General features: G+C 36.7%; 1 protein-coding gene across 1 annotated transcript in view; it reads left to right on the top strand.

Moving 5' to 3' along the window:
* Positions 1–15,196, top strand: part of LOC135219319 (syntaxin-16-like) — a 131,677-nt gene that overhangs the window by 106,243 nt on the left and 10,238 nt on the right. Inside the window, exon 5 of the mRNA XM_064255986.1 lies at positions 11,174–11,318. Within this exon, the coding sequence (XP_064112056.1) occupies positions 11,174–11,318 (145 nt within the window). The remainder of the gene's footprint in view (positions 1–11,173; positions 11,319–15,196) is intronic.

Genomic DNA, 15,196 nt, shown 5'->3' on the forward strand with positions numbered 1-15,196 from the left:
TATTTTCTAAAGAGGCCTTTAGTAGGAGTAAGCAAAAAGGAAGATGTAATTGATATTACGAAAAAATACAGTAGTACCTCGAGATACGAAAGGCTCAACTTACGAAAAACTTGAGATACAAAAGCCAATACGAAAAATTTAACGGCTCTACATACAAATTGTTTTCAAGAATAGAAAGGTTTCTGTAAAGTCCAAGATTCGCCCGAACCACCGATAACAATTTTGAAACTCGCGCGCCGCCAACTTAGTAGACTCGCCACCATCCTCCTGCTCTCCCATTGGTTCCTGATGCTAGTCGCAGCCATGAGATCCTTCTCTCCTATTGGCCAGCGTCCCTCCCATCATGCATCTATGTACGTGGTGGCGTGCCTCGGCCACTCGGTACCAGCATCGTTATAGTACGCACGCAGTATTCGTTTCGGGATCCTCAACTGTTTCTGAATCTACTAGTCAGAGTTGACATTGTGATGGTGTTTGTGTCATGTGTATTTTTAAAAAAAATTTCTCATATCTTTTCACAGAAAATGGAAAAAGAAGAGCACCTCTTGAGTGACGACATATATGATATGATTGACCAAGATCTCTCTCGTGGGATAAGTGACCAAGATCTCTCACATGGGATAAGTGATCAAGGTCTCTCTCATGGATAACTTGGAAACTTTGCAAGGTTTGGTAGAATCTCCACTCCCTGCTGAACAGAGGGTGTTGACCAATCATTTACAACATGCATACCAGTATAATCAAGGCACTTCAGTTTATGTTGAAGGTCAGCAGCCGAACATTCAGTACCCAAATCAGTTGCAGAGAGCATTTGGTTGAACAAGGTTTTGATGGACACCAGGGCCAACAGAGTCATGAGGTGTAACAATTAGTAGATAATTATCAAGACGGGCAGCCGTTAATGAACACTGCGCGTTTATAGAAAAAAGACACCCCGAAAAGGCCCACACAGGTCGTATGCTTGCGCAGTTTGATGACGTTTGCCTGAGTCGTTTCAGGAACATTGTGAAAAGTAGGCAGAAGCAATCTTCCTTGGATCATTATTTTTTAAAGAGGCCTTTAGCATTAGCTGGAGTAAGCAAAAAGGAAGAACCAAGTGATAAAAAACAGAAAGTTGTTAGCAAAAAGGAAGAACCAAATGATAAAAAACAGAAAGTTGAAAGTGGCGATGAAGTTGAAATTCTGCAAAAAAAAAAAAAAAACAAAAAAAAAAAAAAAAAACAAAAAAAAAAAAAAAACTATGTAAAGTAAAAAAAAAAAAGTAAAAAAAAAATAAAAAATAATTTTTTTTTTTTTTAATTTTAGTTTTTTGTAAAGTTAAGTGTTACAGTTTTGTTAATATGTTTCGTAAATTTTAGTTTAGTTTTCCTCAAATTTTTTTATGTGTTTCGTAAAGTTAAGTGTACGTATGTATCTGCCATTTGTCCTCCTCCTCCTCTGCCGCCACTTTCGGAGATAGCCTCACTCGAAAGGTAAGCTTCCACATTTTACGCACAGTATTTCTTGTATACCATGTACACTAATACACTTTATTTACAGGTTATTTTGCATTTTGTTATTAATTTAGGTATTGAATGGTCCAAATTGTTTGTAGTATTCATTGTTTATTAGGTCCATTCTAGCGTTATTATAAATTTACTGATGTTGTTTTGGGAGGGCTTGGGACAGATTAGCCATTTTACATGTAAAATGTGGTCCAAGATACGAAAACCTCATGATACGAAGGGCGCCTCGGAACGGATTAATTTCGTATCTCGAGGTACTACTGTAGAAAGTTGAAAGTGGTGAAGAAATTGAAATTTTGTAAAAAAAAAAAAAAAAAAAAAAAAATAAACGTAATGTATAAAAAAGTAAAAAAAAATGTAAAAATAAAAAGAAATGAATTTAATTTCAAGTTTTTGTAAAGTTAAGTGTTACAGTTTTGTTAACCCTTTAATGCCAATTGGACGTATTAAACGTCTATATAAATTGTCTGTTGGGTGCCGATTGGATGTATGGTATGTCGATATTAAAAAGTTTTTTTAAAAATTCTTGGAAAAATATTTATAGGCCTACCAGGCGAAAACTTTTGAATCACGCGCCTTGGTGGATACTAGGAGCTCACGGATCAAGGCGTTGTTTTGTTTACAATCGTTACCCAGGCGAGCAAGCGCGAATTTCTTTCTTGCTCTAAAAAACATCAGCGACACATCTCAGAAATTATTTCGTCACTTTGACATCATTTTTGCACCATTTTATATTAGGCGTTACTTGGAGTATTATATATGAAAATGTGTGCAATTTCATGTAGAATACAACTAAAAACAACTCTTGGTTGTAGCTTTTATCAGTTTTGAAATATTTTTATATAAATAACGATAAGTGCCAAAATTTCAACCTTTGGTCAAATGGTAAAAAAACGCAATTGTAAGCTAAAACTCTTATATTCTAGTAATATTAAATCATTTACCTTCATTTTGCAACAAATTGGAAGTGTCTAGCACAATATTTTGATTTATGGTAAATTTATGAAAAAAACTCCTTACGTCCACGCGGTAACCATTCCGAAAAAATCATAAATTTTTTTGTCCAATTGTCGTAATGTTTGCACCATTTTAAATTAGCCATTATATAAAGTTTTATATATGAAAATGTGCGCAATTTCATGCAGAATGCAACAATCAACAACCTATGGTTGTAGCTTTTATCAATTTTGAAATATTTTCACATAAATAATGATAAGTGCCAAATTTCCACATTTGGTCAACTTTGACTAGACCGAAATGGTCAAAGAACGGAATTGTAAGCTAAAACTCTTACATTCTAGTAATATTCAATCATTTACCTTTATTTTGCAACGAATTGGAAGTCTCTAGCACAATATTTTGATTTATGGTGAATTTATGAAATAAAAACATTTTCCTTATGTCCGTGCGGTAACTCTTCCGAAAAAAATCAGAAATGTTTTCGTCCGGTTGTCGTAATGTTTGCACCATTTTAAATTAGCCATTACATAAAGTTTTATTTATGAAAATGTGCGCAATTTCATTTAGAATACAACCATAAACAACCCATGGTTGTAGCTTTTATCAGTTTTGAAATATTTTCATATAAATAATGATTAGAAAAAATTCATCCTTCTGTTAACTTTAACTCGACCAAAATGGTCGAAAACTGCAATTGTAGGCTACAACTCTTACAGTCTAGTAATATTCAATCAATTACCTTCATTTTGCAACAAATTGGAAGTCTCTAGCACAATATTTCGATTTATGGTGAATTTTTGAAAACTGCTTTTTTTTTACGTACACGTGTTACGAATTCATGCATCATTTTGTGATAATATTTTCTCTGTGTTGCCTTGATTGTTTTACAATGTGTTATATACCAAAATGATCACAATTTAGTGTACAATACAATGAAAAAAAATCAACTCATTAGCTTTAACTGTTTTGATCACAGTGCGATTTGTATACAATTATATGAAATTTTTTTTGCACTGTCATATATCCCAATATTTATATATGACAATGATATTTTTTTCATTTCTGATGGTTGTATACTAAACTTCAGGCAATAGCAAAAAAAGGAGCCAAAAATGAACTCTTAATCTTGAAAAGTAAGCGTGCTGTGATTTTTTGAAAAAAAAACATTTTTTCCGCTTCGGCACTCACTCGCGAACGCCGCCAGCATATGGGAGACAATTTTTAAAATACCGCTTCGGCGTTTAAGGGTTAATGTGTTTCATAAAGTTCAATTTATGTTTACTGACATTTTTAATGTGTTTCGTTAAGTTAAGTTTACGTACTACGTAACAAATTTTCTGCCGTTTGTCCTCCTCCTCTGTCGCCACTTTCGGAGATAGCCTCACTCGAAAGGTAAGGTTCCACATTTTACTACATACGTACGTATGTACGTACAGTATTTCTTGTATACAATGTACACTAATGCACTTTATTTACAGGTACATAGTAGTAGTATGTATTAAGTTAGGTATTGAATGGTCCAAATTGTTGTAGTATTTCATTGTTTATTGGTCAATTTAGCTTTATTATAAAATTTACCAGGGTGTTTTTGTAGGGCTTGGAACGGATTAGGTATTTTACATGTAAAATGCGGTTCAAGATACGAAAAGCTCATGTTACGAAGGCCGCCTCGGAACGGATTAGTTTCCTATGTCGAGGTACCACTGTACCTCCATCCTCCACTACAAAATCCGGTTCTTTGAATTCTCAGCGAACCAGTTATTGTAAGCATATATTGGCATAAACAACCGAATTGAGAAACAGCTGGTTGCTGACGTCATTTACCGTAACTATTGAGCATTGATTAAGAGCTCCTTTAAAATTGTTAAATCCTGCCGATTCTCAGCAAGTAAAAATAAAATACATTTATTTTCAGCTCAGGGCCATATATACATGGAATATACAAAATACAGAGGTAACATGCACAATCTAGATACATGAGACAATATGATAAAAAAATGAATAATCGGCACTTATTCACAAAATAGCGAGGTTGAAAAAAATGAATAATCGGCACTTATTCACAAAATAGCCGAGGTTGCTTAAAAGATAGTAATCATAATATTGGTAATAACAGTAATAATGTTGGTGAGAAAAAAAAATGCTCCCTTGCTATGTGGCCCCCAACCTGGACCCTCTGGCTTATGCCACAGATGCCATGTCCATAGATTGGAATTAGTGGAAGAAGATATACACCTTTCCTCCAGTGAATCTTCTATTGAAAGTCCTGAACAAGCTCAGGACTTTCAAAAGACAAGTTGTTCTAGTAGCCCCGGACTGGGCCAAGAGCAATTGGTACCCTCTCCTTCTGGAATTGGGTCTCCGGCCTCAACGGATTCCCAATCCCAAGCTGTCTCAATCAGTACAAATGAGGACTATGTTCCCTTCCTCAGGAATTCTCAAAACCCTAACTTTATGGACTTCATGAAGTTCGCGGCTAAAAGAGATGCAAATATTGATCCTCAGAATATCCTTTTCTTAGAATCGGATAAAAGAGAATCAACATTGCGTCAGTATGACGCAGGAGTTAAAAAACTGGCAAATTTCCTGAAGGAAACGGATTCTCGAACCGTGACTATTAATTTGGCTATATCCTTTTTCAGATCCTTATTTGAAAAAGGTCTAGCAGCTAGTACTATTACGACCAATAAGTCCGCTTTAAAGAAAATCTTCCAGTTTGGCTTTAAGATAGACTTAACAGACTCTTACTTTTCGTCTATCCCTAAAGCTTGTGCTAGGTTCAGACCATCAGAAAGACCTAGTTCAATTTCATGGTTCTTGAATGACGTTCTCAAACTGGCTTCAGATTCTGACAACGATTCATGTAACTATATTACGCTCTTAAGGAAAACATTATTCTTACTGAGTCTGGCCTCAGGAGCCAGGATATCTGAACTGTCGGCTCTCTCCAGAGAGACTGGCCATGTTGAATTTCTCCCCTCAGGAGAAGTTCTACTATCCCCAGATCGTAGTTTTTTGGCTGAAAACGAGGACCCCTTAATGAGATGGGCCCCTTGGAAGATCCTCCCTCTTCCTCAAGACACTTCTCTATGTCCAGTGACGACCTTACGAGCCTATTTGTCCAGGACATCTTCTAGGTCCTCAGGTCCCCTATTTATAAGGGAAAAAGGTAGCACCATTTCCTTAAAAGGAATCAGACAACAGATCCTCTATTTTATCAAACAAGCCAATCCTGATTCATTCCCTAAGGTCCATGACATAATTATTTCCAACATATGAATTTTGATGATTTAAAGAAATACACAGGCTGGAAGTCGCCAACAGTTTTCAAACGTCACTACCTAAAATCCTTGGAATCTCTTAAATTTCCGGCAGTGGCAGCGGGAAACACAGTTCTCCTGACACTGTCTAAGTAGCTTTAGTCATAGATCCAGATCTCCTTTCTACCTGCCTCGCTAACAAATTTCCTTTAACCTACCACCAGGCTCAACCCTATTTGAGCCTTAGCTGCCTAAAAAGGCTATATAGTGATGTGTCCCTTATTTTATGCTAGGGTCACTCACACCTATACTTAGTTGCCGAATAAGGCTATATTGTGATGTTCACCCTTATTTTTATGCTAGGGTGACTCACTTTTGTATATATTGATATTTTCTAGTTTTAAGTTATCATAAGTTAGAATAAGTATAGTACTAAGTCCTATCATAAGTTAGCATAAGTATAATATTAAGTACTATTAAGTATTTTAAGGCTAACATATGTTACTATGCATTAATTAAGCTTTATATGATAACTTTGTAAATATTTAAACTAGATTATACTCATATTTTATAATTTTGTGTTTTCTTCTTACCTCTTATTATACCTTTTCCCAAGCTTGTGTTAATTCTCTGGTACTATTTCACAAAGTGACACGGGCTTGGCCCAGAAAAGGGATTTTGACGAAGGAAAAATCTATTTCTGGGCAATGGCCCGTGTCGCCCAGTGAAATCCCCCCCTAATTTCTCTCCCACCCCTGTGCCCAAGCTTGTTCTTCTAACGTCAAGGATGGCCACCAGAGGCGCTGGTGTTAGCGTGGGTGGGTGAGTAGTAGTAGTTGCTGGCGCGGGCTGTGTACCAGCTCTCTCTGGCAGGGGGATTTTGGTGGAGGAGAGATCTAAAAGACAAGAGGTCCGTGGTAGTGGTCTCACTCGCCCAAGTACCATACCGACACCCTCTTTTTATTTAGGGTGAGCGAGTCAGGATACTCTGACATCCCCCTCTTTTATTTTTCTTTGGTAATGTTAGTATTATTTACCTTAGAAATATGAACTGAAGGGATATTTCACTGGGCAACACGGGCCATTGCCCAGAAATAGATTTTTCCTTCTTCAAAATCCCTTTTAAGTGTATATTCGATAACTTCTGTAATAATTACTTTAGATTATACTCATCTTATATATTTCGTTATTTATTATTACCTTGTACTATTTAGCTTTTTCCAAGCTTGTGGCCATTTCTCTGGTACTATTTCACGAAGCGACATGGGCTGAGCCCAGAAAAGGGATTTTGACGAAGGAAAAATCTATTTCTGGGCAAGGGCCCGTGTCACCCAGTGAAATCCCCCCCCCCCCTTTTTTTTTTTTCCCACCCTTCAGCCCAAGCTTGGTCTTCTAACATTCAAGGATGGCCGCTAGAGGCGCTCGTGTTGGCATGGGAGCGTTAGTAGTAGTAGTTGCTGACGCGGGCTGTGTATCAGCTCTCTCTAGCAGTAGGATTTTGTGAAGGAGGGATCTAAATGACAAGAAGCCCGTGGTAGTGGTTTCACTCACCCCAGAAACCATACCGACACCCTCTTTTTATAGGGTGAGCGAGTCAGAATACTCTGACATCCCATTTTGGTTTTTTCTCTGGTAATGTTAGCAATATTTACCGTAGAAATATGAACTAAAAGGATATTTCACTGGGCGACACGGGCCCTTGCCCAGAAATAGATTTTTCTTTCGTCAAAATCCCTTTATACAGGCGTTTAAGCTTGTCCACATAGTCTTCCTTGTTACAAAGACTGCATCATTCAAGGATAGCCAGACATGGCTGAAGGTAAGTTGCAGCACCACAGACAGTGGAAGTGACACAGGGCTCGGTCCTGGTAGCTAGAATGAAACATCATCGAAGACCAAAACTGAAGATTTTGATGTGGAAGATATGGAGATTTCACTGGGCGACACTGCTGGTACATTTTCTATTTTACTTACTAAAATACAGGGTCAACTGGATATCCATCCATTAATGGAGAGTAGGTAAGGTGAGATCAAGAGAACAAACCTGGTTCCAACACTCACTATGCAGCTGTTGATGATGTGACCTGTTTTTTTTTAAAGAAAATCTTTACAAAATCAATGTACTGTTTAAAAAGCAAAGATGCAAATGTACAAAAAGACAATTACAGAAGGCCAAAATACGAAATATACAACAGCAGAATGCTCTGCTACCATACTGCATCACAAGATATATGGTTAGATATAGATAAGCAAAGGATGAACATCAGTGTATGGATACAAGAAAACATAAGTACATACTATTAAAAAAATAAATGACACAAAGGTTATTCACACAAGATTATAGAAAAATACCAGGCAGTCATTTATGGAAAATATATAAAATATGATCAAGGAGTAAATTACAGGTTATAAAATGGAAAAATGTAAACAATCTATGTCCAAACCTAACCAGGAATAACAAAACTATTCTCTTTTACTAAGGCAAAACCATGCATAAAGAGAGTAAGGGAAAATCAGATGGACTTCTCCAACCTTTAACTTAGAAAAACCATCTCGCATATAAGTAGGTTGAGGTGAGTACATAAAACTCAAAGTCAGCTGAATATAAGCAGAACTAACTTCAGAAAATGAGCTAGCTATCATATCATTCATTGCCCAGTTGACTTCCACCAGATTACCCAAACTCTAAAGGAATAGAGAATACAAATAAAAGAAAAAAATATGTAGTGACCAAAGCAACGGCAGTGCTGTACAGGCATTCCCTGCTTATCGGCAGTGTCGGTCAGTGGTGTTCAGGTTTAACGGCTCTTGGCTAATGATGTCATTAACCAGATATTCCACAAGGTAAGTGATTTTTGGTGTTAGTAATTGGTTTTCAGCATCGGTAAGTGATTTATCGGTGTTGGTAAGCAGTTTATTTGCACCAATAGCAGTTTATCAGCACTAACAAGAGATTTATCTGCGCCAATAAGCGGTTTATTAATGCTTAAGATGTCGTATAGTACACCATTTACTACCATAATTATCTGCAATTTCAGTTATTTGCACTCAGCAAGGAACGGAACCCTTATTGTTAACTTTGTACTGCCTGTAGAAATATGAAATATACCCAAAATCGTAGCTAATATTTAGTGAAGTGGACAAACCTCAAAAGTTGGCAATGAAAACATCTACATGACCAAAATAGTCCTTATTCATTTAATAACTAGTAAATAAACACAGATATTAAATGATAAGGTAAATGTAAATGAAGAATTGGAAGAATTAACCCTTAAACGCCGAAGCGGTAAAATAAAAATTGTCTCCCGTGTGCCGGAGGTGTTTCGGATTGAGTGCGGAAGCGGAAAAAATATTTTATTCAAAAAATCACAGCGCACTTAGTTTTCAAGATTAAGAGTTCATTTTTGGCTCCTTTTTTTGTCATTGGCTGAAGTTTAGTATGCAACCATCAGAAATGAAAAAAATTATCATTATCATATATAAATAATGCGATATATGATAGCGCAAAAACAAAATTTCATATATAATTGTATTCAAATCGCGCTGTGCAAAATACGGTTAAAGGTAACAAGTTACTTTTTTTTTGTAATGTACACTAAATTGCAAAATTTTGGTATATAACACATTGTAAAACGATAAAAGAAACACAGAGAAAATATTATCACAAAATAATGCATAATTCGTAACACGTGGACGTAAACAAATATTTTTTTCAAAAATTCACCATAAATCTAAATATTATCCTAGAGACTTCCAATTTGTTTCAAAATGAAGACAAATGATTGAATATTACTATACTGTAAGAGTATTAGCTTACAATTGCAGTTTTCGACCATATCTGACGAGTTAAAGTTGACCAAATGTTGAATTTTTTTTTATATTTTTTATATGCAATTATTTCGGAAATTAGAAAAGCTACAACCTTCAAATATTTTTCGTTTTATTCTACATGAAATTGCGCACATTTTTATATATAAAACTCTATGAAATGCCTAATATGAAACGGAGCAAATATTCCGAGAATGGGACGTACGCATAAATCTAAATATTGTGCTAGAGACTTAGAATTTGTTTCAAGATGAAGGTAAATGACTGAATATTACTAGAGTTTTAGCTTACAATTGCGTTTTTCGACCATTTCGGTAGAGTCAAAGTTGACCGAAAATGGTTTTTTTTCTATTTATCGTGATTTATATGCAAATATTTCAAAAATGAGAAAAGCTACAACCTTCAATTATTTTTTGTTGTATTCTACATGAAATTGCACACATTTTCATATATAAAACTTTATGTAACGGCTAATTTAAAATGGTGCAAACATTACCACAATTGCACGTATGATTTTTTCGGAAGTTACCGCGCAGACGTAAAGAAAATGTTATTTTTTTCATAAATTCACCATAAATCTAAATATTGTGCTAGAGACTTCCAGTTTGTTGCAAAATGAAGGTAAATGATTGAATATTACTAAAATATAAGCGTTTTAGCTTACAATTACTTTTTTAGACCATTTCGGTAGAGTCAAAGTTGACCAAAGGTTGAAAATTTGTCACTTATCATTTTTTATATGAAAATATTTCAAAATTGATAAAAGCTACAACCATGGGTTGTTTTTAGTTGTATTGTGCATGAAATTGCGCACATTTCCATATATAAAACTTTATGTAATGGCTAATTTTAAAATGGTGCAAACATTACCACAATCGCATGTATGATTTCTTTCGGAAGAGTTACCGTGCGGACGTAAGGGAAAAGTTTTTCCATAAATTCACCATAAATCGAAATATTGTGCTAGACTTCCAATTAGTTGCAAAATTAAGGTAAATGATTGAATATTACTCAAATATAAGAGTTTTAGCTTACAATTGTGTTTTTCAACCATTTCAGTAGAGTCAAAGTTGACCGAAGGTTGAAATTTTGGCACATCATTATTTATATAAAAATATTTCAAAACTGATAAAAGTTACAATCATGAGTATTTTTTTTATTGTATTCTACATAAAAATGCGCACATTTTCATATATAATACTCCATGTAACGGCTAATTTAAAATGGTACAAAAATGATGTCAAAGTGACAAAATAATTTCCGAGATGTGTCACAGATACTTTTTAGTGCGGCAAGAAAGAAATTCGCGCTTGCGCGCCTGCGTAATGATTGTAAACAAAACAACACCTTGATCCGTGAACTCCCAGCATCCCCCAAGGCGTGTGATTCAAGAGTTTTCGGAACTTTTGTATGTCGACGTAAAATACGTCCAGTTGGCACCCGAGAGACAAAAAATGTCGACGTAAAATACGTCCAGTCGGCGTTTAAGGGTTAAGTGCTTCAGGAAATTGGAAAGATCTTTGGAATTTTGTAAGCTATTAACAGCTGTACATCACACTGAATTCTCCTATGTAAAATTTCTTTCTTTTCAAGGCTTGACTTTGCTAACTTTTATTTCAGAGCTTGGACTCAGGAACAGCTTATGTTTTTAGCTGACAACACAGTTCAAGTTCAAGAACGAGACAGGGCTGTACACCATATCCTTCAGTCTACAATGCAACTTAATCAACTTTTCCGAGATGTAGCACATTTAGTTTCAGAGCAGGTAGGTTTCAGTTTTAATTTAACGAGAAATATTTAAAAATAAATGGTAATTTTGTTACTCTTATTAACAAAAAATTAAACAGGTTTTTACAGAGAAATTAACAGGATTTAGGCGTACTATATTCTTCAGAAAATAATATTGATAGACTGATATTTCTGTATGTGACTTTCAGTTGGCTACTATTACGTATAGCCTTTGATGTGAGGAACTTTTGCAGTACCCATGAGTAAACTGGGTAGTAACTGGGCTGCTTTCAAAACCACCTTATTCAGCCATAAGAGAGCACAGTTTGCACATAACTATCCATTCACTGACATGGATTTTAAAGTACTATATGTAGTTTTTTCTGTTCAGACAGACTGGGCCTACTGATTCCAGTTATTGTTCATAAAGAAGATGAAACTGGAACTGAATAACAACTTGTCTGGCATACAGTTAGCAATCATATAATTTATTTTTGTAGAAAGTACACAACAGGTCAAAGCTATATTGCTTTGCATTTGCTGGTTTTAATTTGCATTTTCTCCTCTTTTTGTTTTTATATTTTTATGTTGTTCATATGCGGAACAAGTCCTCAGTCTTAACAACAGGAAATGTAATCATCTTACGCCAGCTGGAAAGTGGTTAAAAACAATCAAAGATTGTAAAGCAAAGAGTCAGTGACATCTGGCAACTCATGCGTATATGAGGTGAAAGCTGGTCACTAACCAGGCATATAACCTTGTGATGCAATAAGTTTTTCTTTGGCAGCCTTAGAGAGTAGTCGCTTTTGCTCTCCTCCCAAGCCGGTTGCTTTGTTTGCCCGTGATTTCTTTGTTTCAATGTGTTTGTGTGTGTGCTTTGTTGTTATCATGGAGTCCTCCAGTTCTTCAAGGCCTTATCAATGCATGTGCCCAGGCATTCAGTGCTAGGGGCTTTTGGCTGCTACCATTACAAATCCCCATATGACATGCAGTAGTTGCCAGCCTAATTTTTGTACCATTACTAATCCTTCCCTGGAAGTTGCCCCTTTGTCCAGGAAGTTCCTTTGCTTCAGTCTGGGAGAGCAAGTCTTCCAGTTCAAGGTCCTTTGCTTCGGATTGACTACAGTTCCTCAGGTGTTCACAAGGGTCTTTGCCCTAGTCTACACATGGGCTCATGCTCAAGGGATTCACCTGTTGAGATACCTTGACAACTGGCTGGTCTTGGCAAGCTCCAGGGAGAAACTACTTCTTCATGACAGGGATCGCCTTCTTCAGCTTTGTCGGGAGTTTGGTATAGTAGTAAACCTGGAGAAGTCCAATCTGGTTCCCAGCCAGAGAGCTCTCTATCTGGGTATGGATATAGATACACCAACGTCAACGATTTTTCCGTTGTACCAGAGGTTGGAGAAGTTCTGGTTGGTGGCACACTTATTCCTGTTACAGTTCAAACAGCCAGCTCACCAGTGGCAGGTCCTTCTGGGGAAGCTGGTCCCTCACAGTCTTCTTCACCTTCGGTCTCTGCATGGCGACTGAAGGACTTCTGGTCTCTGGCAGGATTCCCCTCTGCAGAGTTCCTCTATCAGAGGAGGTGAGGAAAGACCTTCGTTGGTGGTTGGATGGGCGGCATCTCACAGTGGGAGTCTCTTTGCGTTCACCCCCTCCACACTGTTTCTGTTTTCAGATGCTTCCAAAGATGGTTGGAGTGCTCATCTGGAAGATCTCCTTGCCTCAGGCATTTGGAGAGGGGAAGAGAAGATGCTTTACACTAACATGTTGGAGTGAAAAGCAGCTTTCCTAGGTCTGAGGGAGTTCCGGGAGGGTAGAGGGTGGTCGCCTGTGTGAACAAATGGGGTCTGGTGTCTTGTCAGCTCCAATCAATGATGGACGAGTTGCACCTGTGGGCAGTCAACAACTCCGTGGAGCTCTCCACCAGGTACATTCCAGGCAAGAGGAATGCGGTGGCCAACAAGCTAAGTCGTCAGAACCAAATCCTGGGCATGGAGTGGCCTCTGCATGAGGATGTGGCAGGAAAGCTTTTTCACGTTTTAGGAAGGCCTACAGTAGACCCCTTCACCACTCGCTTCAACAGGAAGCTGGAGGTTTACTGTTCAGTGGTCCCAGATCCTCATGCTCTAGCAGAGGATGCCTTACAGCATCCTTGGGACAATCCTGAGGTATACGCCTTCCTCAGATTTGAACGATCCGTCAAGTTCTGAACAGAGTAATGAGTTCTCAAAATCTCAGGATGACCTTGGTCGCACCTCTGTGGCCTCAAGCAGACTGATTCCCAGACCTCCTGTCCCCTCTGTCAGATGTTCCAAGAGAGATCTCCCCATGGCAACAACAACTGTGGTAACCTCTTGTGGAAAGGTTTCACCAATCAGTAGAGTCCCAGGTAATGGTGCCTCTGTTAGGTATACTATGGCACCATAACTGTATTATCGGCACCTTATAGCACCAATAACTGAAACTTGGCCCATTATGGCACCATAAATCGGAGATTTTATGGCGCTGGACAAGCCCCATAAAACCGGATCGCCATTAACCCTTAAACGCCGAAGCGGTAAATAAAAAAATGACTCCCGTATGCCGGAGGGGTTTGAGAGTGAGCGCGTAAGCGGAAAAAATATTTTTTTCAAAAAATCACAGCGCGCTTAGTTTTCAAGATTAAGAGTTCATTTTTGGCTCCTTTTTTTGTCATTGCTTGAAGTTTAGTATGCAACCATCAGAAATGAAAAAAATTATCATTATCATATATAAATAATGCGATATATGATAGTGCAAAAACGAAATTTCATATATAATTGTATTCAAATCACGCTGTGCGCCAAACGGTTAGAGGTAACAAGTTACTCTTTTTTTTTCCGTTGTAATGTGCACTAAATTGCGATCATTTTGATATATAACACATTGTAAAACGATAAAAGCAACACAGAGAAAATATTATCACAAAATGATGCATGAATTCGTAGCGTGCGGATGTAAAAAAATAATAATTTTTTTAAAAAAATTCACCGTAAAATCGAAATATTTTTGTTATAGAGACTTGCAATTTGTTTCAAAATGAAGGAAAATGATTGAATATTACGATACTGTAAGAGCTTTAGCTTACAAATGCAGTTTTCGACCATTTCGAATGAGTTAAAGTTGACCGAATGTCGAATTTTTGTTTAAAATTTTGTTTTATATGCAAATATAAAAAAAATGAGAAATGCTACAACCTTCCAATAATTTTTTTTGTTATTATTGTGTCATGTTTTTGCGCACATTTTCATATATAAAACTCTAAAAAAAAGCGGTAATAATATGAAAAGGCTCAAATATTAGGAGAATGTGACCTAACGCGTTTCAGAGATTTTCGGCCGAGAATCGGCGCACGCGGACGGAATAAAATATTTTTTTCAAATATTCACCATAAATCGAGATACTGTTCTAGAGACTTGCAATATGTTTTAAATTGAAGATAAATGATTGAATATTACTAGACTGTAAGATTTTTATGTTACAAATGCGTTTTTTGACCATTTCGGTTGAGTCAAAGTTGACCGATCATAGTTTTTTTCGTACTTATCGTACTTTATATGCAAATATTTCCAAAATGAGAAATGCTACAAAACCTTCAATATTTTTTGTTATATTTTGCACGTTTTTGCGCACATTTCCATATATAAACCTCTAAAAAAAGCGTAATATGAAAAGGCACAAATATTTTAGGAGAATGTGACCTACGCGTTTCCGAAGATTTTTCGGCCCGAGAATCCGGCGCGCGGAGGGGTTTTTTTCAAATATTCACCATAAATCGAGATATTGTTCTAGAGACTTGGATGTTTTAAATTGAAGATAAAAATGATGAATATACTCGACTGTAAGATTTTATGTATAATGCGTTTTTTGACCTTTTCGGTGAGTCAAAGT

The sequence above is a fragment of the Macrobrachium nipponense genome, chromosome 1, assembly GCF_015104395.2.
Source record: "Macrobrachium nipponense isolate FS-2020 chromosome 1, ASM1510439v2, whole genome shotgun sequence".
NCBI lineage: Eukaryota > Metazoa > Arthropoda > Malacostraca > Decapoda > Palaemonidae > Macrobrachium > Macrobrachium nipponense.